At 51.8% G+C, this 24071-nt stretch overlaps 2 protein-coding genes and 1 long non-coding RNA gene across 9 annotated transcripts; 1 reads left to right on the top strand and 2 right to left on the bottom strand.

Annotated features, from left to right (window-relative positions):
- Positions 1 to 1266: 1266 nt before the first annotated feature.
- Lpar2 (lysophosphatidic acid receptor 2) lies at positions 1267 to 9804 on the bottom strand. The gene is made up of 3 exons (NM_020028.3): positions 9658 to 9804; positions 8074 to 8815; positions 1267 to 6078 (listed from the first exon to the last, which is right to left on the bottom strand). The coding sequence occupies exons 2-3, from the start codon at positions 8804 to 8806 to the stop codon at positions 5765 to 5767; spliced, it is 1047 nt and encodes a 348-aa protein (NP_064412.2). The 5' UTR covers positions 8807 to 8815; positions 9658 to 9804; the 3' UTR covers positions 1267 to 5764.
- A 694-nt stretch (positions 9805 to 10498) lies between these two features.
- On the bottom strand, positions 10499 to 24071 carry Gmip (Gem-interacting protein). Of its 7 annotated transcripts, none has more exons than NM_198101.1 (21): positions 23549 to 23682; positions 22511 to 22595; positions 21652 to 21739; positions 21510 to 21567; positions 21086 to 21211; positions 20937 to 21001; positions 20729 to 20836; positions 18673 to 18753; positions 18417 to 18587; positions 18194 to 18331; positions 17778 to 17974; positions 16826 to 16935; positions 16678 to 16755; positions 16241 to 16318; positions 16006 to 16160; positions 15444 to 15632; positions 15229 to 15366; positions 14940 to 15136; positions 14259 to 14646; positions 11869 to 11935; positions 10499 to 11772 (listed from the first exon to the last, which is right to left on the bottom strand). In NM_198101.1, exons 1-21 carry the CDS (start codon positions 23565 to 23567, stop codon positions 11393 to 11395), a joined length of 2916 nt encoding a protein of 971 aa, NP_932769.1. In that variant the 5' UTR covers positions 23568 to 23682; the 3' UTR covers positions 10499 to 11392. The 7 variants fall into 7 exon arrangements, 6 of the variants coding, with proteins under 6 accessions (NP_932769.1, XP_006509860.2, XP_006509861.2 ...); XM_006509797.4 differs by having other exon boundaries at positions 10814 to 11772; positions 11869 to 11992; positions 23549 to 23811; XR_003947356.1 differs by lacking the exon at positions 14940 to 15136 and having other exon boundaries at positions 10814 to 11772; positions 23549 to 24071.
- On the top strand, positions 18288 to 19059 carry Gm33695. Its single transcript, XR_379068.1, has 2 exons — positions 18288 to 18372; positions 18908 to 19059. It is a non-coding gene; the product is annotated as a predicted gene, 33695 (long non-coding RNA).

Below are 24071 nucleotides of genomic sequence, written 5' to 3'. Positions count from 1 at the left end.
GCCAGTAAGAAAGGAACCCCATGGTTGGGGTTGCCATGGTAACGACTACCGCCTGCATTTGCTTAAGTCTGGTGCACTTTATGGCTACCTTCCCCATCATAGGCCCTCGTCCCTTGCTTACTCCAGTGCCTCTGCCTTCTCTTTAGTCCTGGATCTGTTTAGGTTATCACTTCTTCACAGGGCCCGGGTTCTTTACAGTCATTCACATCTGAGTTTACTTCCTCAGAGGCTTGCATCCTCACTGTTTGCTCCCCATCTTCATATTTTTCAAAAATTTCAAAAATTTGTGGGTGGGCAAGGCGACACATGCCTTTAATCCCAACACCAGGGAGATGGATCTCTGTGAGCTCTAGGCTAGCCTAGGCTACATAGTTTCCAGACAGCCAGGGCTATACAGAGAGACCTTGTTTCAAAAATAACTTGAGACAGAGTCTCTTATTGCCCATGCTGTCCTCAAGTTTGTTATGTAATGAAGGTTGCCCGAGTTTGCTATGATTGGAGCATGATCTCGAACTTTCTTCTACCTCTAACTCCTAAGTGCTGGGATGAGTGCTGTGTGCCACAGGGCCCTGTTTGTGTGGTGAAGAGGATGGAATTCAGGGCAGCAAGCATACCAGACAAAACCCTACCAACCTAACTATATCTGTACCCTAAATTTTCAGCGTCTTGAGTCAGTGCCTCATATAGTTCAAACTGATATCAAATTCACTGGTAACTGAGAGTGCCTTCCCCTCTCCTCACTGCCCTGGCTACTTCCTCAGAACTGTGGGTCTTCCTCCTCATAGCTCCCCACAGCTCCTCAGAATTCCCACTCCCCAGTCCTGCCTCTTCCTCAAGGCCTCTCACACCTGAGTCCCAGGCTCCGCAAAATTTCTGGTCCTTTTCACAGTCCCTCCCACCCCCCGCCCTGGGGTTCTCCCAGCAGCCCTCAGGGTCCTCCACTCTATGACTCCTCAGAATTCTTCTGGGCTGGTGAGATGGCTCAGTGGGTAAGAGCACCCGACTGCTCTTCTGAAGGTCCAGAGTTCAAATCCCAGCAACCACATGGTGGCTCACAACCATCTGTAACATGATCTGACTCCCTCTTCTGGTGTGTCTGAAGACAGCTACAGTGTACTTACATATAATAATAAATAAATCTAAAAAAAAAAAAAAAAAAGAATTCTTCTGACCTCAAGAGCATCAATGTCTGCAATATTTGACTTTTTCTGGGGAACTGCTCTGGGATAAGAAGTTAACCTGACCAAAGAAACAACTTCACTCAAGTCCAGTTTTGTGAACCAGGGACTTTATTGAGGTTCCTCCCCAATGCATGGGCAGCTCCAGCAGAAATGTATCATCTTCCCTCCCCCACCTTCATTATGGGTCTATAATCTTTATTGAGGAGAGTGGTCCTATGCATATGTCCTGTATTTGTACAAAAACATATTAGTGGTCCAAACTTGTGAGGTCATGCATGAATGAACGCAGTTCTTGATTCAACATGGCAATGACCATATCCAGCCTGGAGGGGTATGACTGTTTCCCATAAGTCCTGGGCCCCTCGAGCATAGTCTCCTTTGGCTGGTCACCAGAATCCTGTTATAACCGTATGGACCTTCCATGCTTACCCCAACTCTGAATAAAGATACAGAGACATGTTTATTTATAAATGCCTAGGCCTTATAGCTAGGCTTGTTCCCAACTAGCTCGTACAACTTCTACTAACACATTTATATTATTCCATGTCTGCCTCATGGCTTGTGACCTCTCGGTCTCTAGTACTGGAGCCTGCTTCTTCCTCCATGTTGGGCTTCTAGAGCCTGACTCCTTCAGAGTTCAATCTCTCCCTGCAAGTCCGGAGCTGGCAGTCTCCGGCTTCACTATAGGCCAACAGCTTTTTATTAAAACCAGTCAGAAGGGGAGAGAGGGGTGTTAACAAAACCAGCATCTGGGTAATAGGAAGACATGCTTTATACAGTGCACAAAAAGGTTATCCCTCCACCGTGCCTTTCCCTAAACCTTTCTGTTTCCCTTTTACCAGGCTTGGGGGGGGTGGGGGGACAGATGAAAAGTGTAGATTTGTGTAGATGGCAGGAAGGAAGCTAGAATCCAGTACCTTTCTCCACTGGAGAAGTTAACTCTATTGTTTTATCAAGATCCAACGTGGGAGTGACCTCAACCTGTTTGTTCTTTTAAAATTTTGTCATTGTGTGTATGTGTGTGCGTGCATGCACACACACAATGTGTTTACACACCACAGCACAAGTGTGATGTGTTTGTACATCATAGCCCAAGTGTGGAGGTCAGAGAACAACTTTCAGGACTTGGGTCTCTACTACCATGAGTCCAGGGATTGAACTCTTGTTGCCAGGCTTGGCAGGAAGCGCTTCTCCCTGCTGAGTTCCTTAGATCCAGTCCTTCCTTCCAACCCCAGCATTCCAGGTCTAGCAAATGCTAGCACATGGCTAAAGAATGAAGACTTTGCCGAATATCAATGCTCAGGTGTACCCCAAGACAGAGAACTCTCACAGGCCTTTTGTCTCTCTTGTTTGTGAGTCCTAAAAAGGGACACACACACACACACACACACACAAATCCCTCTCTAGAGATACAGAGCCTCCCTGAATGTTTGCTCAGAGACAGAATTCAGGTGAAGGCTTGGTGAAGGGTCAGTGTGACTGCGAAGTCAAGTCATCTGCCTTTTGTTCTTACTGAAGAGGAAACTCAAGCAGCATGTGTGTATGGGGGCGACGGGGCATGGGGAAGATGGAGACTTCCGGGGGTGCCTGGCAAGAAATTCAAATGTGTAAGCACAAGGAAAACCCTAGGCTTGGCCCCAGCCACAGGAAGTAATAGAAGCCTTTAAGGTGGGCCCAGAGTGTACAAAAGGTCAGACAGTGGCCCAGCACTGCACAGGCCTGATCTGGGGGAGGGAGAAGACTGTAAGTTCCAATGGTCTAAAAGAGACAAAAGCTTGATGTCACACAGCAGAGAAGTCAAGGAAAAGCCAGGCTAGGGCAATGGCTCAGTACTTTTTAAAGCGCTTGCTACTCAAGTTTGAAGACCAGAATTCAGAACCTCAGAAATCCACATAAAAGTGGGGACAGGAGCAGTGTCCTGAGTATATCTCCTGCCTTGGAGGGCAGAGACAGGGGATTGCTCAGAACAAGATGCCCAGTGAGACTAGCTGTATTGGTGAGCTCTGGATGTGACAGAGACCCTGCTATGTTGACTAAGGTGGCCCTGCCTTCAGGGCTGACTTGACACATCTCCAGCCTCCACATGCAGAGGTGCATCCACGCAAGTGCAGAAATCTGTAAATCACAAGGCACTTTCCTTTAATCCCAGCTCTCAGGAGGCAGAGGCAGGCTGATCTTTGTGAGTTAGAGGCCAGCCAGTGCTACACAGTGAGTCCCTGTCTCAAAGAACAAAAAAGCATAATGCCTCTAAGTGGAAAAGGGAAAATAAAATGTAAAGGTTGACAAGATAAATCCCTGGATAGCATCTGGATGGTGCTGATGGAGGACAGCCACTAAGGACAGGTGACAGAGCTGACTTCTGCAGGCCATCAGAGGTCCCCAAATCAGGATTCAATTGGCTGCCTCCACCCATCCCTAAAGTGACCCATGTCCAGTATGCCTGGAGCTCCTAGGAGGTAGGAAAGGGACACTGTCCTTCATGGACACCTGGCTGCAGGGACACTGTCCTTCATGGACACCTGGCTGCAGGGACACTGTCCTTCATGGACACCTGGCTTCAGGGACACTGTCCTTAATGAACACCTGGCTGCAGAGGTTCCTGGGCTATCACCTTGGAACATGAGGCACAGTTTTGCCAACTGCAGAGAGTTTCTGTGGTTGTGTGATGTTTAGAATTCTGGAAACTTTTTCAAGGGTGTATGAATGCTAGGGCCCCATAGGTAGTGTGGTTGGTTGATCATAGTTTGTTAGTAGTTGTGCTCAAAGAAGAAACAGGAAGAAAGAAATTAGATTCACAGATCTCAGTATCTTTCTCCCTTTTTCTTTTTCTATCTTGTGACTGATGGGGTGAAACCAGAGGCATAAAGAGTGAGAAAAAAGAACCCACAAAGAAGCAAAGGCCCACTGCAATCCAGCCCTTCAGTTCGGTCTGCACTGTTTTCCTTTTGGACATGGCTCACGTGATAGAAGATCTGTGCTGGGGAACTTGCCTAGAGTGTGCAAGGTCCTAGCTGTGGGAAAAGCCGGGCACTGACTGTAGAAAGAAAGAGACGTTTTCCGTTCTTAAGAAACAGATGCTTTAATGCCTTAAGAATTTGGCCTCAGATAAGACAGAGGTTCAAGTTCCTGCTGTTCCTCGGCTGTGAATCTGAGGTGAGAACATAACCCCGACTCCTCTCTGGTGAGGCAGAGCAGGGAGCCAAGTTCATGGCTCACACTGCCTGCTAGGAGGCTTCTCTGGCGAGGGAGGGAGGGAGGGAGGGAGGGAGGGAGGGAGGGAGGGAGGGAGGGAGGGAGTTAACCTCAGGCCTGGCATATCTGAGGTCTTGGGGGACTCAGAAGTAGAAAGTCCAAGGGACACTGAAGCCCTTCCTCATGGAGTTTTCTGGTGCCCCCTGCATAGCTGTGCTTTTCCAAGCTGTGCAGTCAGACACAGGCTCAATATGGCTTGTCATTCCTAGCACTCAGGGAGCCCAGGCAGGAAGAGACCTGAGAGTTTGATATTAGCCTGAGTGGCACAGTGAGCTCTAGGGTGGACTGGGCTGCACTGTGAGACTTTGGGTCTAAAAAAAAAGGGGGTGAGGCAGGCAGAAGGAGAAGGTTTGCACAAACTAGAAATCATCCTAGGTTCTTTAAAGAGAGAGCTGGGTAGGACAGAGGCAAAAGGAAAGAAACATTTGTAAGACTCCAGGAAGAGACAAAAACTGGGTATGGCAGCATATAGCTCTAATCCCAACATCTACAATTCGGAGGCAAGACAATGGATTCAAGAACAGCCTAGTCTATGCAGCAAGTTCAAGGCTGGCTGGGGCCATGGGATTTCATGTTGAAGGATTCTTGGCAGCCCTGAGTCATGATTCCAGGACACTGGGACAGACTGACTGAAGTAATGGCAAAACACCTGCCAACCAACAGAAAAAAATCCTAACTAAACCAAACCAAACCCCAACTCTGCAACCTCAGAGTGGAAAGGCTTGCTCTGTGTCATGGGGTCCCTCGTACTAAGGGAGGCAGGTGAGCCCTCAGGCTGCTCAGCACATCTAAGGAATCAGCTTCAGTACTAGCACTTGGGAGTCAGGACCATCAAGAGTTCAAGGCCATCCTCACCTACACAGTGAATTCAAGGCCGCCTAGGCTACATGAGAGCCTATCTCAAAAGCAAAACAAAACAACCAAAAGCCGCCTCAGGAAGACAGTACTCCTACAGTCTACCCTGTAACAGTAGGTGGTATAGCCTGGGACAGCTCTCACCTCTTCTGTCCCAATAGCTACAGCACCATGTAGGAAGCAGCAGTCCACAGACATCCAGAGATAACACAGTAAAAATATGAAAATGTCTGTTAAAAACCCTAAAACCTGAGATGATTGAGAACCAGACGGCCAAGTCCCATTAGGATGCTCTCCCCAGGTGCATGGACGGAGATGTCCCCAAGTCCCTCTGTCCAGGGGCAGGCAGACTCTCTCTGTCCCTGGGGCAGGGAGTGTTGAAGAGCCATGCATCTGCTGGGCTGGCTTGAGTCAGAGGCTCTGCAAGTGACCATAGGCTGCAGATGAAGCTCCAGTCTCCTGCCTCAGTCCAAGGTTTAAAGGGTGGAGTCCATCAGTGGGCGGCCATTCTCAGGAAGCATGATCCGCGTGCTGGCACCCGTCTGGGCAGAAGCTGAGTAACGGGCAGACTTGTGGCTGGACCAGCGGAGACACATGCAGCAGAGAAGGCGGCGGAAGGTGCGGCGCATCTCAGCATCTCGGCAGGAATATACCACTGCATTGACCAGTGAGTTGGCCTCAGCCAGGAGCAGGAAGTACTTCTCCACAGCCAGAACGTTGCAGGACTTACAGTCCAGGCCATCCAGGAGCAGCACCACCTGGCCCGGTGTCCAGCACACCACAAATGCCCCTGCGGGACAAAGGCCAGGAGTGGCGTTAGCGGGTTTGGAGTGGGCCACCAGGAGACTTGCCCAAACAGCTCTGTGCTCAGGCAGTGGCCAACTGAGTGGCACAAACCACACAAGCTCCTTGTATGGGTAGGCCTGCTAAGAGGGGACAGACACCTTTCCCTTATTTGCCTGCCAGTGTGATACCTTTCCTAACTGAGACAAAGTATTCCGGGACCCTTCTATAGAAGATTTTTTTTTTTTGGTTTTTCGAGACAGGGTTTCTCTGTGTAGCCCTGGCTGTCCTGGAACTCACTCTGTAGAATAGGATGGCCTCTAACTCAGAAATCCACCTGCCTCTGCCTCCCAAGTGCTAGGATTACAGGCATGAGCCACCACTGCCTGGCATGAAGATTTGTTTACTAAGAGATGGGACAGGAATTCATCACAGGACAAGCTGGTTACAGAGTAGGGTGGGGGTGAGGACAGGTATCACTGGGAAGAATCAGTCTTGGATGGGAATAGTGATATAGTGGTCCTCCTGTACCCCAAAGCCAAAGTAACCACACTAGCCCTTACTAAAAGCCCCACAGAGGGACTAAGGACCCAAATTCAATTCCAAGGGCCATAGAGTACAGAGAAAACTGACTGCCAGGAGCTGTCCTCAGGTAAATGGTAGTGTGTGTGTGCATACCCACAAAATAAATTACAAAAGGATTTATCTTATTCACCTGTGTGTGTGAGAGAGAGAGAGAGAGACCGACCACATGTATGTGTTTAGAAAAAAGCATCAGGTCCCTTGGGGCTAGAGCTGCAGGTGGATATGAGCTGCCTAATGTGGGTACTGGGAATTAAATTCGGGTCCTCTCGGAGAACAGGAAGTACTCTTAAAAGCCATCTTTCTAGCCCCCCCCCCAATAAATAAACCCCAAAGGGGAGCCAGGTGTGGTGGCACATACCCATCGCCCCAGGGGAAGAGGAATAGGAAGGTGTGGTGGCACATACCCATCGTCCCAGGGGAAGAGGAATAGGAAGATCAGGGCTCTGAGGCCTGCCTCAGCTACAGAGAGAGCTTCAGGTCCCCCCTGAACTTCATGAAACCCTGAATTAAAGAAATGAAGCCAGCCCAGTGTGATGGTGCTTATTTTAATCCCAGCACTCGGAGGTGGAGGGCAGGGGGGCACAGAGGCATGTATCTGTGTGAGTTTGAGGCCAGCCTGGTCTACCAAGTGAGCTCCAAGCCAGTCTGGACTATACAGTGATACCCAACCTCAAAAGAAAGTCAAATAAACAAGTAAGCAAAAATAACAACCAGGGCTAGAGAGAGATGGCTTTAATGGTTCAGAGTACCAGAGTCTCATCCCCGACACCTACATCAGACAGCTCAAAACTGCTTGTACTCTCAGCTCCAAGGGCCTAGGATGCCTCTAGCCTCAGCATGCACCCGCACACATCTGCATAAACCCAAATACAATCTCACAGTCACACAAACACACATGCACAAATAAAAAATAAATCTGAAGAAAGGCTGGGGATGTAGTGAACCACACCTTTAATCCCAGCATTCGGGAGGCAGAGGCAGGCAGAACTTTTTTGGGTTGAAGGCCAGCCTGCCTGGACTACAGATTGAGTTCCAGGACAACCAGGGCCTCAGAGACCTTATCTCACAAAACAAAACAACAAAACAAAACCAACCAGGGCTGAGGATGGCAACTGATTACAAGAATGCTAGCCTGCCCTATCCCTTGAGAGACAAAGGCAAAAAGATAAGGATAAGGTCATGAAGCCAGCCTGGGCTACATGAGACTCTGCCTGAAACACAATCAAACAAAAAAGACCGATAAATGGTTTCCTTTGAGAAACAGGTGAAAACTGAGGCTAGCCTTTTCTCCTCTTGTAGGCTGGCATTTTTACCTCTTTGGAGTCTGCTTGGGAAACACCCCCTCCCTTATTGCTTCAGGGTCCCAGGGTCCTATGGCAAGTCCCCTCCTAAAGCTATTGTCAGAGCACCCACTCACCCAGAATGATGACAACCGTCTTGACTAGGCTGAGTGTGGTCTCTCGGTAGCGGGGATGGCAGCTGACGTGCTCCGCCATGCGTTCCACCCGTCTACGCACATAGAAGAAAATTCGTGTGTAGACAGCTACCATGAGTAGGAAGACAAGCAGGCTGGATAGGGCCCACGCAGCCAAGTAGGAGCGGCTGAACAGGGGCACCATGCGTGAGCAACTGTCCAAGTCACAGAGGCAGTGCCAGAAGTGTGCAGGTAGCAACCCCAGACCCAGTGCAGCCGCCCACACACCCACGATGAGTGTGACCACACGGCCCCGGGGCAGGCGGCTGTGTAGCTGTACCGCCATCACACTGCGGTGCCGTTCCACAGCGATGGCCAGCAGTGTGGCCACTGACGCCGTGAGGCTGGTGTCCAGCAGGCCCTGTCGCAGGAACCAGCCTTTGATGGAGAGCCTGGCAGTGCGTGGGCCAGTATGGAACATGAGGAAGAGGTAGGCCATGCCAGCGAAGAGGTCAGCCGCAGCCAAGTTGCCAAGCAGGTAGTATATGGGCTGGTGGAAGCGTCGGTTGGAGGCGATGGCTGCAATAACCAGCAGATTGGTCAGCAATACCAGCACACTGACTGTCAGCCCCAGGGCCACCACCACCACATCTTTGGGGCGCCAGTGAAGGCTGAGCTCCTTGCCGCTGTTATTATAGAAAAAGCCGATGGTCTCGTTGTAGTAGCACTGGCCCATGATGGCTGCCTGTGGATACAGAAGACAGATCAGTGCAGGTGGCCCCTGATGGAAGGGCACTTGAACAAAGCAGTGGCCAGAGACTAGAATCAAGATTGGGTGAGTGCAACCTACAGGATCAGAGGCCCTCTGTGCAAGAAGTCTGTGCTGAAGGCCAAAGTGACCTTTAAAAAGCAATTTCTATTTATTTACTCATAAAGCAGGGTCTCTCGATGCATCCCAACTGACCTAGAACTTGCTTTGAGACCACACTGGCCTCAAAATCAGAGATCCACTAGCCTCTGCTGAATGCTGGCATAACAATTTAAAACGGTTTTCTGATCGGCTTTTCTTTTCTTTTTTAAATCTTAAGAACCCAGAGCAAATGCATCCACATTGCAATTCAGTGCCACGTGCCACTAATCCGTGACTGGGTTGGACACCTGTGGTTTTCAATGGGCGTGGGTGGGTTGGCTGGGGCAGCACAAAGGCGGAGTGAGCTGCTGGGGTTAGCCTTAAGAAGATCAAACTTGTGCCAGGGTCCTTGCACAGTGCAGAGGCCAGGGGGTGTGTGCACACCAGAGCGAGGTCCGTGGTCAACACCCGGAGGGCAATGCCAAGGCACTGAGGGGACTTAGCGCGAGCAGAGTAGACAGAGACCGCCCAGAAGTTGAGTTACAGGCAGGATTCCGCGCAAGAGCTCTGAAAGCAGTCCATTCCTGGGTGGGACTGAGGGCCAAGAAGGCCTCCAGGACAAAAGAGGGTATTGCAGACAACCCTGGGCTAGGAGAAGGATTGTGGAGAAGAGGGGGCCCCGCCTCGCTTTCTTCGGTGGCCTGCACCCACCCTAAACCGGTTGGTGTTGGTCTTACCTGCACATCCAGTCAAGCGGCAGATGGGGCTGGCTCGCGGTGGGTTGAAGCAGGACTGAGACCCATGGCCGGGCAACCGAGCGGTTGCGCAGCAGCGTCCGGTGTTCCTGGAGCCCCCGGCTGAGGAGGCGGGAGAGGCGGGACCTCAAAGCCACGCCCCCACCTGCCTTAGCTCTTGGCCCTTGGGGGTGTCCCGCCCCCTGGAAAGTCCCACCCCCACGTCGGAAGTGTGATCTCCTGAAACTGTGGTCATTTCACCGCCTCCCCACAGCCCCCTTTTCCCACGTGGGGCACCCTTTCTACTCCCCCCCCCCCCCCCCCCCGCACATCTCACGTGCTTGCCCTTTCGCGCCTTTGGGGCTGAGTCACCTGGCAGTTGAAAAGATCCACAGCGGGGGGGGGGGGGGCTCTGCGGGCGCCCCCCCCCCCGTTTCTGTCCAATCCTTTACCGAGCTGCAAGCCCCGCCCCACTGTTCCGTGGTCAATCTCCCGGCTGGACCCTCGCCCCACTGCTGCCGCACTACCTTGCTTCCCGAAGTCTCGCCCCAGCCTGCCGCTGGCTCGAGCCTGCAGCAGCCTCCTCCCCTGACCTCCCCCGGTTCGCAGCACACAGCCCCATTGTCCCGATTATCTGCACCGAGTTGTATTTGATTGTGTAGAACCGGATCAGGGACACTGAGCTGAGTGACTCATCTTGGGCTCCAGGCCCTACACTAATTGCCAGTAGGTTTCCCAGGGTGTGTTTAGAAGCCTTGGTTCCATCATCTGGCCCTTAATAAAGGGTTAAAGACGCTGCTCTTACTGGTGACTTATTGTCAGCATTCCAGCACAAAGACAAATGTGCAAGAACAGACAAGATTTATCTTATTTTATTTTGTTTTTCTGAAACAGGGTTTCTCTGTGTAGCCCTGGCTGTCCTGGAACTTTCTCTGTACACCTGGCTGGCATAAAACTCAGAGATCCTCCTGCCTCTATCTCCTGAGTGCTAGGATCAAGTAGAGGTGTGTGGCACTACCGCCCAGCGGATTTTTTTTTTTAAATTAAAATTTTCTTTTATTTGTGCATGTGCACAGGTCAGACAATTTGTAGGGATGGGCTCTCTCCTTCCACTAAGTGGCTCTGGGAGGTCCAACAAATGTGAGGCTTTACAGCAAGCACCACTGCGGTCAGCCCTCCTGCCGGCAGCAGGATATGGTTTTATTTGGAGGTTGTAAGAACACAGATTTAGCCAGCACTTGGGAGGCAGAGGATTTGTGGCTCACAAAGGGAGCTCCAGACCAGCCAGAGCTACACAGTGAGACTTAGCTTAAAACAAACAAACAAACAAACAAATTAAAAGGAGACAGGGCTGGGCTGCAGCCACCTGCTAACTTGGGAGTCTGTTACTGCTGCAAGTGTAGTAGGGCCAGGAGCCATTATGACTGAAATAGTCAAGACACCCGTCTCAGAGGTCAGAGACTCGGGTAGTCCCCAAGGATCTACTGATCTGTATTGACCATTGAGTCTTGACCCCGAAACACCTGCACCTGTGTTGCCTAGCTGTTTAAATCTCCTCTGGCAGGGAGATGATGGGACACTTCAACCAAGTGTCTTGGGACTCCCACAGGTAGGTAATCTTCATTACCGGAACTCACTGGTAACCCCGTCTCTCCCCACACCCCACTGAATTGGTTTGGTCACCAGGTTGGGTCAGGGACCATCAATTCAGTTCTGGGTCCCTCAGGATGGTAGGTGGTCAGAGGTGCTCTTCAGACTCCTCAGGCTCTGGGTCAGCACAACAGGTGGTCCTGGACACAGCATCACTGTTCAGCTTGGAGAGAAGTCGGGCTGTCTCCTGGGTGATCTCAAAGTGCTTGGGCAGAGGGTTCCGGCGCAGGGGGCTGCCTTCAGGGCAGGCAGCAGCAGGGCCCAAACCTCGTACCCTCAAACTACCTCGGTGCACTGCTGAGACAGTGACAGGAGTCTCCTCACACAGCTTGGAGGCCACCAGAGCCAGGCTGGAGAGTTGATGAGTAACTGGCCTCACACCTCCCCGGGAATACTTCACTGGCTGGCGGCTGAAGTGGCCCCGGGATTGTGCTCCCAGGGCCAAGTCCTCAGGGCAGTGGCTGGACCCTGTGGAGCGGTTAAGTGCTCAGCATCTCCAAGTTCTTTGGATGTACTCCCAGCCAAGCAACCCTGGGGCGAAGTGAGGGCTCTCTAGACACTCACCATCCCCTGCCCCATCTCTGGTGTCTTCCACCTCCTCCTCCCTCTGGTCCCTCTGCAGAGTTGCAAGCTGCAGGAAGAAACCCAGAACGTGACTCCCAATAGCAAAGTCCCTGTTTAGGGATTTCTGGAGAAAAGATCGGTAAATTAAGAGGATTCACTGTGGAAGCATGAGAACCCAAGTTTAAATGCCAAGCATGGCTGGGTGCTTGTAACTTCTGTATTGTGGGGTGGGGACAGGGGTCCTGGGAGCTCTTTGGCATGCCAGTTCAGCTTCAAGTTCAATGAGTGATCCTATCTCAATGCACTGTCTGCATATAGCCAGTGGTCATTTGCTGCTCCCCTTGTGCTCACGGGGACTAGCAGAGCCATCCCTTCTTTCCTGGTGCTGAGAAGCAAACCCAGAGCCTCTCATAGACTGATGAGCACGTTGCCACAGAGACTCATTTGCAGACTGGCTCTGATTCCTTCCTGCTTCTCTTACCCAGGCAGTATAACATAGGACTGGAGATGGCTCCCACCCCAGGGGCTTTGCACTGGGCTGTTCTACTGCCTGGTACAGCTTTTCCCAGATTTGACCATGCCTCATTTTGCCCCCATGTCATGCCACTCTTTGCTCAAATTCACCTGTCCCAAAAGACTTGCCCATATTATATTTTCTGCTGCAAACCCCTCTGGTCCTCACCATGGGCAGCCCTTACTCCATCTTCCTTTCTTCACAGGACCTCAGAATGTTGCATGTGCCCAATTTCATGATGATTTTTGGTCTTCTTTCTCTTGGATTCAGACACCAAAAGAGGGAGGGGTCTTTGAACATCTATCTAGCTCACTCATGTACCTGCAAGGCCTGGTACTTGATACTTCTAACAATGGGTGCTGAGCTGGCCCAGCTGTTTATTATAAACTCATTTAAATGGCTAAGTGGGTAAAAGTAACTGCCACTGAACTTGGCAATATCAATTTGATCTCCAGACTGTACGGGGGACTGAGAGAACTGATTCCTGCAAGTTGTCTTCTGACCTCCACACCTATGCCTGTGTGCCTCCTCCCACTAAATAAATAAGTTAAAAAGCCCTAGAGTTTGGGGGGTAAATACCCATAATGTCAGCTCTTCTATGGCAAGATGGGAAGCCCTCAGGAGACTCAGCAGACTGTCCTCTGACCTCTATAATGTCATAGCACCCATGTATTCCCACACACTAAGAAAATACATCTCTCGCTCTCTCTCTTTCTCTCTCTCTCTCTCTCTCTCTCTCTCTCTCTCTCTCTCTCTCTCTCTCGTTGGTTTTTCAAGACAGGGTTTCTCTGCACCCTGGAACTCACTCTGTAGACCAGGCAGGCTTTACACTCCCAGAGATCTACCTGCCTCTGTCTCCCAAGTGCTGGGATTAAAGTCATCACCATGCGTAGCCTAACAAAGAAATGTTGAAGAGAAAGGGAGACGATCAGAAAGGAGGTGCACACCTAACTGCAATCCTAGCATTCAAAGCACTAAGGCAGGAAGATCACAGAGAAAGACCATATCTCAAAGTCAGATAAAACAACAGAACAGCTGGGCGGTGGTGGCGCAGGCCTTTAATCCCAGCACTCGGGAGGCAGAGGCAGGCAGATTTTTGAGTTCGAGGCCAGCCTGGTCTACAGAGTGAGTTCCAGGACAGCCAGGGCTACACAGAGAAACCCTGTCTCGAAAAACCAAAACTAAAAAACAAAAACAAAACAGAATAAACAGTCAAGTAAGGCAGTAAGTTGGGGCTGTAGAAATGGTCAATGGCTAAGAACACTGGCTGCTCTTTCAGAAGACCCGGGTTCGATACCCAGCTCCCACATGGCAGCTCAAAAACTATAACTCCAGTTCCAGGGGATCTGATACCCTCAGAGATACATGAGACAAAACACCAATATACATTACAAAAAAAAAAAGGCTGGATAGGTAAAGGCATCTCCCACCAAGCTTGGCAAATCATTCCCAGGGCCTACAGGGCAGAAGGAAAACTACTCTCACAAGTTGTCTCTGACCATCACATGATACTCCCCTCCCATGCACAATAAATAAATAAATTAAGATGCAATAAAAGAAATCTAGTCTGGCTCAGGGGCTAGAGGTACTAAGTCTAAGGACCTGAATTCGGTCCCTAGGATCCAGGGGGTAAAAGGACAGGTTGCCATCTGGCCTTCACACTCACAACGGGACATGCGTGTGCCTGCATACTCTCTAAATGAATGTTTCTTAAAAATCCAAAAGAAACTTAAAGAGAGCGCTGGGGGTGTAACATAGAGCTGAGCACATGCCTAATGCACACCAAGCCCTGGAGTCAATATCCAGTTGTGCAAAAGAAGGAGAATTAAACACAGACAGGGCCCTCCCCACATCTGCAGGGCAAGCTGATTCCTACCTCAGGAGGTGTGACCTCGGGGCACTTCTCCAAGGCACTGTGGTGTTTGGGGTCTGGGCTGGAATCCAAGGCTATGGTCAGGGGCTGTGTGTCTTGGGCAAGAAGTGAGGCTGGGTGCTGGGGACTGGATTCAAGGCATGCAGGAGCCAAGCCAGGGTCTTGGGTCAGAGGCTCCGAGGCCAGAGGGAGCTCATCCATTCCAAAGATCTGCTCATAGTGCACAATGAGGAACTCAACCAGCTGAGCCTGGTGACCGGAGTCCAGCAGACAGGCCACAGGGCTGGCACCGGTGGCCCTGGGTCCATCTGGTGGCCGCAGCAGTGTAGGCCCAAATACAATTCCCAGATTGTTGGCAGACATCTTGTTTTCTTCAAACCGAGCAGCCACCCTGAGGATGTGTAGGGAGAAGAGTCAGGCATGGAATCGGAGGCATCAGTGGAGGACAAGTGGAGGACCTGTAAGCTAGGCTGGTGACTTAGCCAGGCCACAGCAAAAAAAGTCTCTGGTCACGGCTTGAAACCAGCTAGTTACATGGACAGTGTTAAAGTTAGGTGTGGGCATCCACAGTTCAGAGTTCAGAAGAAATATGAAAGGTCAAAGGTTAATATGAACCACACAGGTAAGCAGTTACATGTTCAGGGAAAGAGGGCCACAGTTCCAAGCTTAGGGACCCATGCACACCTGAACAGATGGGCCACCAGGTGTCGCAGGGTACTGTAGTTAGAGTCAGGCAGCTGCACCAAGAGGGTCTTCAGCGAGCGAATAATCTCAGGGCTGGGGTTGGGGGTCCCAGGGTCGTCCCCAGGGTCTGCATGCAGGGTCTTTGCCAGAGAGATGAAGGCGTCGTACAAGTGGAAGGGGACCACGGGATCAGTGAGCTGGTGGGGACAGGAGTGTGGGTGGGCTGCTGAGGGTCCTCAACCAGAGGTGGTATGGCCCTGCCCACCACCTCTGGCCTGGAACCACCTACCTCCTGAAGAAATCGCTTGAGAACGCTGGTGATATCGTGAGGAGAGTTCCCGGACAGCTCGACCAGTGCTCGGCCATTCTCAAAGGCCTGGCACAGCCGCTCCACACGTACCCGAGACCCGCTGACCCGATAGATACCCTGCAGGGTAAGGGATACCTGGCTTGTGACCTGGCCATCAGTGGGGACTTGTGGGGACTGATGAGGATGTCACCTACCTGCAAGCCCAGGGCACGGTGCTCTATCTCAGCTGTGCATCTGGTAATCACAAAGGGAACCTCCTCAGGGAAATCTCTGGGGAGCTGTAGGAAGTCAACCCCAAAGAGGGACATCCGGGCCGGAAGCCGCCGGTGTCCACAAAGGATGAGGAGGGTCTCCAGGCAGCGCTTGTGACAGGTCAAAAAGCACTGGAGGAGGGGGGAGGTCACAGGGTTAGGAGGTCAGCTGGAGACAGGAAGGTTATCAGGAGGTCAGCAAGAAAGCCAGGGAATAGAGGATGCTTAAGAGACCAAAGAGATGGTTCGGCAGGTAAAGGTGCTTGCTGCCAAACCTGATGACCTGGGTTTGACTCCCAGGGCTCACATGGAGGAAGAAGAGAAATGGCTCCTTTAAACTCTCCTCTAACACTCACTCACAGCATGACACTAATGCACACCCTGCCTCTGCCACAGACACACACAAATGAACACTGAGACTGAGGGAGGGAGGGAGGAAGGGAGGGAGGGAGGGAGGGAGGGAGAGAGTCAGCCAAGGTCATTAGGTCCCCAGTCTAGGCCACACCTCTTCACATTCTGTCCCGCTGACCATGAAGGCTTCACATTCTCTGCACTTGGCTGGGCCCCGCAGCCGCCGCAGTCGGTGGGTTTGAGCAGCTGTGGACAGTGTCCACTTCCTGAACGGGCTGCCTACTCCATTCTCTATCCCATCCCCCAGATCTGCAAGGAGAGAGGTCAAGGCTGTCAGGGTCACCATCTTGTCCCTGTAAGCCCACCTGCCCACCCATGTCCAGCCTTACCAGGGTCTCGCTCCTCAAAGTCATCGGAGGACTCCGTGCCTGTGGACGAAGCCTTTACAAGTCGGCGGGCCCCAGCACCTGCGGTCAGAGGAGCACAAAGGTAGGATTATGGCGGTCATGGGACAGGCTAGGTCTAAGGAGGCAGATTTGGTTTTCAGGGCTTTCAAAAACTCCCAGAGATATCCTTGGGAGAAAGGGTCGGGGACCAGAGGTTAAGAGTTTAGGAATGGGTCAGGCCTTTGTCTGGTGGTTTAGAGGAAATTCCCACCAAGACAGTGAGTACATCTACACTTGAGGATCAGGGTGTGTGGTAGATCAGGCCAAGAAGTAGGTTGGAGATTAAAGGTCAGTGCTTGGCTACAAGCAGGAGGACAGAGAGTGGGAGGTGAAAGGGCACAGGTGTGTATGTGGGTGGGCGGGTCAGGTCCTGCCCTCACCTGGGCTGGAAGTGGGAGAATCCAAAGACCGGGACTCACTGCCACCACCTACACTGTCCACATCACTGCCTGGGATTCCTGCGTGAGGACAGGTCAATCAGGCTGGCCCAAGCCCAGGCCCTTTACCCACAGGCCTCAGAGAACTTACCCTGGCTGCCTAAGCTGGCAACCTCCCAAGGGCCAGGCTCAGGGGAACCCTCCTCCTCCAGCCTTGGAGGTAGAGGCCCCGAAAACTTCTTTTTTGTGTCCTGAGGGAAACTGGGAGAAGAGAGGATTGAGGGCTTGATCCCCAGAAACTGGCCTGGACGACAGCAAGTGTGCATGGCGTCTGGGTTCCGACTCTAAGGATACAGGACTGAAAGCTCTGGAGTCCAGGACCATCTTGGTCCCTTAAGTGTCCTAGCCCCAGATCCTAGGACTGGGGATAACTCATGAAAAGTCTACCATGATCCTGTAAGTACCCCTAATGAAAGCCATTGAGCCATTTAAAAGCAAACAAACAAACAAACACATGAGGGACTGGAGAGGTGACTCAGTGGTTATGAGCTCTTGGCTGCTCTTCCAGGACCCACATTCAGTTCCCAGGATCCACATCGGTGGTTCACAACTGCTTATCCCACAGCATCTGACGCCCTCTTCTGGCCTCTGAGAGTACCTGCACACACACACACACACACACACACACACACACACACACACACACACACACACACACTTGTCAATAAAAATAATTCTTTAAATAAAAAGACACTAAGTGAGTTCTAGGACAGCCAGGGTTACCTAGAGATACCCTGTTTCAAATGTATCCCAGGGTCAGGCAGTCAAGGTGCACTCCTTTGATCCCACTTGGGAGGCAGAGGCAGGAGGATCTCTCTGAGCTTGAGGCCAGCCTGGTCTACAGATCGAGTTCCAGGTCAGCCAGGGCTACCCAGAGAAACCCTGTCTCATAAACGAATAAGCAAACATCTCCAAAACATTGAAGTCAATGGAGACTAGTTAGAAAAGTAAGGGGCTCATCTGGGGTGGGAGCAGGACAAGAGAGGGTAACGGAGGTGAGGTACAGTATGTACTAAAACTCCAAGCCCAGCCCTAGGGCACACCTGTGCACCACAGCTGTGAACTCCTGGAAGCAGAAGGCCGGAGATGGCGGCGGTGGGGCCCCAGGCTGCAGTGTCCGAACAAACTCCTGGTAGCGCTGGCCAGGTTCAAAGGGCACACAGCACTCAGCCAGAGCAGAGAAGGAGCGGGGTCCTCGCTCTGCCTGCGCCCCTCGCAGCTCAAACAGACCCAGCGTCACCTGCAAGGATGAATATTTGACCTAGATTCCAGGGGGCTGTGGCCTAACCCTTACAGAGCAAAGCCAATGTCTGAGGGCGGGGCCTGTCACTGGTAGGCTGTAGGACTAGGTTTGGGTTGTCATCAGGGTATGGGGCCTACAGTAAAGATGGTGTCCTGGGGGCTCAGGGCTGGTGCCTAAGGACAATGAAACAAGGGTGACTGTGGAGGAGGGCCTTACCCGCCTAAGCACTTCGTCTCCTTGCAGCACCAGCTTGCGCACATGTGACACTATCCGCCGCTTGGTGGTCTCCAGATCCTGCTGGCGAGAATTGGCCTCCCGGACACAGGCCTGGTACAGAGCCTCCGCCTCATGCGCCTGGGGAAACCAAGGCTTAAGTGGTTGGGAGTTAGAGAGAGGTGAGCGACTAGACGTTAGGGAATCTCGGTACTGTGTTTCCGACCTTGGCCTGTGCCTCCTCTCGGGAGCGCCGTCTGCGCTCCTGTTGCTTGTTGGATCCAGGAGATGCCTGGGAAGGAGGGTCCTCAGGGGACCCCTGGGAGCGTGCCCTCAGGTCCTCTCTGCGTTGAATGTACTGGAGCTCGGAGCGCCGCAGTGCCTGCACTGCCTCATTCTTGGAGGCAGCAAGAGGACCATAAGCCGTTGGCCTGCAGAGGACTCTGTTCTTCCGGGCAGGGCCCACCCACGCCTGGCCTTACCATGCGCTTCTGCTCCTTCAGCCACTGTTCCTTGAATTCCTTCCTCCACTTCTCAATTTCCATCCTTTTGGCCGCCAGAGGCTGTGGAGTGGAGGATTGTCATGGACGGGGAGGGAAAGCAGCTTCAGGAGCCCCATCTGCTGTTTCCTGCCTGACCCCCTTAGACCCGAACCCTTGTCTCAATCTGTTGAGGTTTGTTTTTTTCTTTTTTCTAACCAGGCCTTTTTTACCCTAGGTCCAAGTACATGAGCAGAAAGTTACGTGATCGATCGATCATCCCATCTTTTCTTCAGGAACCCAGACATCCTGAGGTTTTATTCTTGAGAAACACCCATCCTGACGATTCTATTGGTGTACTTTTTCAATTAAAAATTTTTATTATCGCTGGGCAGTGGTGGCACACACCTTTAATCCCAGCACTTGGGAGGCAGAGGCAGGCGGATTTTTGAGTTCGAGGCCAGCCTGGTCTACAGAGTGAGTTCCAGGACAGCCAGGGCTACGCAGAGAAACCCTGTCTTGGAAAAAAAAGAAAGAAAAGAAAAAAGAAAAAAAAATGTTTTATTATCTTAAATTGTGTCTATGCACATGAGTGTGGGTACCTATAGAAGCATCATGAGCTGGAGTTACAGGTGGTTGTGGACTGCCAGTCATGGGTGGTAGGACCCAAACCCAGGTCCTCTGCAAGAGTAGTGTGTGCTCTTACCACTGAGTCTCACTAGCTTCCTGTTTTTATTTCTCTCTTTTGTGTTTGTGTATGTGTGGCATGTTTGTGGAGGACAGAAGACATGTGGGAGTCAGTTATCGCCTTCCTCCATGTGGGGTCCAAGGATCAAACTTAGGTCACCAAGCTTGGGGACAAGCACCTTCACCGGGTGAGCTACCTTGATGGGTTCTTCTTTTTTTCTTTCTTTCTTTCTTTCTTTCTTTCTTTCTTTCTTTCTTTCTTTCTTTCTTTCTTTCTTTCTTTCTTTCTTTCTTTCTTTCTTTCTTTCTTTCTTTCTTTCTTTCTTTCTTTTTTGTTACTGGGGATTTGAATCCCTGGCCTTGCTAGCTAAGTATTCTACTACTGTGCGCTATTTCCAGCCTTCCTTTAAAGAGATCTATTTATTTATTTGTTAATACGATGTGTGTACAGAGGCAGCATGCCGTGATTTGCATGTGAAGGGCAGAGGATGGCATTTTGAAGTTGGAGCTCTCCTTCTACTTCTTCTTCTTCTTTTTTAAAGATTTATTTATTATATGTAGGTACACTGTAGCTGTCTTCAGATACATCCAAAGAGGGCATCCCAGCTCTCCTTCTATCTTTATGTGGGTTTCAGGGATTGAACTCGGGTCTTCAGACTCGTGCAGCAAGCACCTAGAGTGAGAATTCTGGAGTCCTGGTTTCTTTAAAAAACACAGAACCATTACAAGAATGTGTTTTCCTTTTCACCCCAGGTGTGAGAGGACGGGGCTGCTTCAGGCTGTCCCCAGCAGCTGACTGTGATTTGCCTCGTGCTCAAGCAGAGGCATGGTCTTGCCAGCTGCAGATAGTTTCAGTGGCTGTCGGATGTTTGGAATTCTGGAAACTTTTCAGATGGTATTTAGATGCTAGCACCCCAAAAGGTGGGGTCTGTGGCTATTGGTCATTCTGTGGTGGGGGGTTGTGGTTTGTTAGGAGTTGTGCTCAAAGAAGAAACAAAAGGAAAGAAATTAGACTTAGGGATCTCTCTTTCCCCTCTCTCCTTCTTTCTTCCTAACTTGTGTTAGGGGGAACAAATGGGGGTGGGGCGTGAGGGTGCTGGGAGTAAAGGGTGGGAAAAAGAAGAACCCACAAAACCGCAAAGACCGGCCATAAGATCTTTTACCTTCTGAGTTATCTGCTCTCCCTGAAACCAATCCTCCCTGATGCCCTCTCAAATGAAAGCACTATTCTGTGTGTGTTGCAGCCTCACAGAATGCGGGTTGAATCTCAGTGAAGGAACATTGGATAAGATCCTGAGCATCTCTGGGCTCCAGCTTCCTCCCAAGTCAGACTACAGAGGGGCTACCTCCCGGGCGACACGGGAGGGCTTACCTGGTAGTAGTCTCTCTTCTGTTGGGCCACTGTCTCCAGGGCCAGGGCTCCCAGGCTGAGGTCATGCTCCAGAAACAAGGTGTAGATGTACTGGAGTGGCATTTGGCTCTGGGGCGGAATGCGGGGCTAGCTCAGGAACTGACCGGATTGGGGGGGGGGTGGAGGATCTGGGGAGTGGGGGGTCAGGCTGGAGAGGGCTGGTACCTACCTGCTGGAGAATGGACACCTTGCCAGCCTCAGCGAGCTTCATGATACTCTTAGCAAACTCGAGCTCTAGGAGGAGGAGAGACAGTGGTCTACAAGCAGCTGGGGTTTGGGTCCTGCTGCCATCAGGGGCCGGGCAGAAGGAAGCCTCACCGTAGTTGGCTCTCTTGTCTGTCCAGGCCAGCAGTTCCTTGGCATAGCGGCTCCATGCTTTAGCATACTCCAGGGCAGCATCTACACCACCCTTGGTCCGAATGAGTCGCAAATCCAGTTCTTCCTCTGGGATAAATAGGGAAATCCTTGAGCCCAGCTTCCCCCTCCCCCGTGGAAGCCTTCCCTGAAACCCAAGACCGGACCCATGGCTTCTGTTCCATACTTCATGGCTCCCTAAAGCTCCCTTTGGAATCATGATGATGATTTACAAATTCTCTACTAAGACTGGGGAATCCTTTAGGATAGGGCGTGGATCCACTGTGGGCTCTGCCCTGTCCCCTGCATCTGGCACAGAACAAGATCTGAGATGTCTCAATGAAGAAACAATCTTACTCCCCCACTCTTGTCTGACACCCTCCCCTACCTGTGAGGGGTGCAGGACCTTCTGGGGAGAGATCCCGCCAACTACTGGCTTCACTGTTCTAGGGTAAGAGGATGAGAGACAGCATCAGGAGGGAGCAAAACAGCAAGCAAGTGGGCATGGAGCACCCTGATCCTGTCCCTACCTCCTCAGTCACCACTGTGGCTGTGTCAGCTTTGTCAGGCTCCAGGTCTTCTCTGCGTACAGGGTCTCCAGCCAGGGGATCAAAAGTTCTGAGGGTGGGAAAGATACTGGTGTCAGGAAGCCATTTCTGTCCAAACTCTCCTTTGTTGGGGAAAAGTCCTGGGGCACTAGGACAGTTGAGGGAGAAGGAAGAGGTAATCTTTGCTGTTATCTGGGATTTAGAAGGTGTGATCTGAGAATGTAAGGGGAGCCAGGCTGCAGTTTGTTTTGAAGCAGAGGCTCTTGTCTCCTGGCAGGCCGTCAACTCAGTGTTGGCTTGATTCTCAGCCTCTGCTTCCTAAGTGCTGGAATTACATTCATGCAGCAACACCCTGGTTGGTTTATGCAGTACTATGGATGGAATCCAGGCCTTTGTGTATGTCGGAGCCGCATCCTATCAATTGAACCTCACCCCCCTGCCCCTTCCCTAATGTGGCACAGGCAGGATTAAATCCTGGGCCTTGTGAATGTTATGCACCTGCTACATCCCCAGGTGAGGTTCTTTCCTAAAAGTAAGACTTGAGAAAGGGTTGGAAGGGCCATAGGCAATTTAGGGGCTTACGGAATTGACACTCATAGCTGCTTCTACCATTTTTAAAGGAATCATGAAGTTGCATGTGTGTGTCTCAGGATCATCTGTCTTTAAGATAGACCCCCAAATACCTATGTATCTAGAATACCAGAGGGCCCAGTTGTTTGGAGGGGGGGGCTCCTGTCTTAGGCTCAGGAGGTTGGAAGTCAGGGTGTCTGGATGTGGGGCAGCATGATACCCAAATAATTAGGGAGCTCTGCCCAATGTGGTGACACAGGCTCAGACTCACACGTTCCCCAATGATATCTCGAGGTTGTCCAGGCTCTGGAAGATGTCACTGTATCTCTTCCTGCCCTCAGGAGCTGGGGTTAGCTCTGGGGGAGGGAAGTGTAAGAAAACATGAGCCAACCAGTGTCTCTCTCCACCCATTAGTAGTGGCAAAGCAATCCGAATGTACCTCAACAACCACTCTCAAGCAGAGGTGGGAAGGGGGGCGGGCGGAGAGGGGAGAGAAGGAGGGGGGAGGGAGGGGGACAGAGAGAGAGAGAGAGAGAGAGAGAGAGAGAGAGAGAGAGAGAGAGAGAGAGAGAGAGAGAGAGAGAGAGAGAGAGAGAGAGAGAGAGAGAGAGAGAGAGAGCGCTTCGGTGGGGTCATTTCTGATTCCACAGATGGATCCAGGTAAAATCTCAGAGAAGCGTTTGCTCACAGCCACAGGGACACCATGCATGGGAGGACCCATAAGCAAAGGAAGGAAACAGATGCAGCTGCCATATGAATGCTGGAGTAGAGGGCTGGCTTGACAATGGAGCCACATGGACCCCAGGCCAGACAGATGGAAAAGCACGTGGGACACACAGGCACTTAGCCTGCGGTATAAACACACGCGAGTACCGCTGAAACCACGAGGGACAGGACTGAATGACACTCGATACACAAAGACAGCCGGAAACATAACCCAGTTCTAGCCACAATTCTGCCGCCGCCCCCTAGCCTGATGCCTCGGGGCTACCTGCAGGAATATTGGCCATGACACCCTGCCCCCATCCATCCTACGATCAGAAGCAGAAGCGGCCACTTCCCCTTCCTGGGCCCCTTCCCCCAGGCATCCGGGGTGCCCGCTCTGGCGGGCAATCCGAGGGCTGAAGGCTGGCGTCGTGAGCACTGTGCGCTTCAGGGGTCTCCAAGGTGCTCGGGGATCCCCTCGTTCCTTCCCCTGTCAGTACTCCTTTCCCGGCTGTCAGATAGCTCAGGGGTAAGTTGGGTTTTCTGGTTTAGGAACTGAGGAGCGGTGGTGGGAGGCCCCCCCCCTTCGGTCCCCACCCCGTACCTGTCTCCGCTGAGTCCATGGCGATGCCCGGGGGCAGGGGGTGGGGTGGGGAACGCGCGGCAATGCTGAGAAAGGGACAGGGCTGCGCGCCGCCCGGGACCAGCCCGATTTCCTGCCTCTGCCGACCCAGTGGTGTCGCCCCGCCCCAGCTATGCCACGCCTCGAGACGACCACGCCCCTCCCGGAAGTCGCCATCGCATTTGACTAGCTTCCAGAGTTTACCCCAGTAGAGGAGCCCCAGCGAGCCAGGGGTCCCTTCTGTAGATTTCTGTAGCACCCTAAGTCCCTGTAGCACTCTTCCAGCAAGCCGGGGATGTCTGCCCCAGAACATTCCACACCCAGCGACTAGATTTAACTCCCCGCCTAGGCTTTTAGATCCAGGGCACTCCTGTGAAGAACTGCAATGAAGGACTGCAATAAACCCCAAATCTCCAGGGCAGGCTTATTTTGTTTGTTTTGTTGTTTTGGAGACAAGTGTCTCACTATGTGGCCTGGCTTGGTTTATTTGGTGTGTGGGACTGAT

The sequence above is a fragment of the Mus musculus genome, chromosome 8 (genome assembly GCF_000001635.26).
Source record: "Mus musculus strain C57BL/6J chromosome 8, GRCm38.p6 C57BL/6J".
In the NCBI taxonomy this organism is placed as follows: Eukaryota; Metazoa; Chordata; class Mammalia; order Rodentia; family Muridae; genus Mus; species Mus musculus.
Note: the sequence above shows the minus strand (reverse complement) of the source record. Positions and strands in the feature narration are given on the sequence as shown.

What these genes read in the sequence shown, in the direction of transcription:
- Lpar2 (NM_020028.3), bottom strand. Translation starts at nt 8,806, where the DNA reads ATGGGCCAGTGCTACTACAACGAGACCATCGGCTTTTTCTATAATAAC. An exon ending in GACGGTTGTCATCATTCTGG is followed by an intron (nt 6,079 to 8,073) that starts GTGAGTGGGTGC and finishes TTTGTCCCGCAG; the next exon opens with GGGCATTTGTGGTGTGCTGG.
- Gmip (XM_030243856.1), bottom strand. Translation starts at nt 22,650, where the DNA reads ATGGGTGGAGAGAGACACTGGTTGGCTCATGTTTTCTTACACTTCCCT. An exon ending in AGGTCCTGCACCCCTCACAG is followed by an intron (nt 21,212 to 21,509) that starts GTAGGGGAGGGT and finishes TATTTATCCCAG; the next exon opens with AGGAAGAACTGGATTTGCGA. An exon ending in AGACAAGAGAGCCAACTACG is followed by an intron (nt 21,002 to 21,085) that starts GTGAGGCTTCCT and finishes TCCTCCTCCTAG; the next exon opens with AGCTCGAGTTTGCTAAGAGT.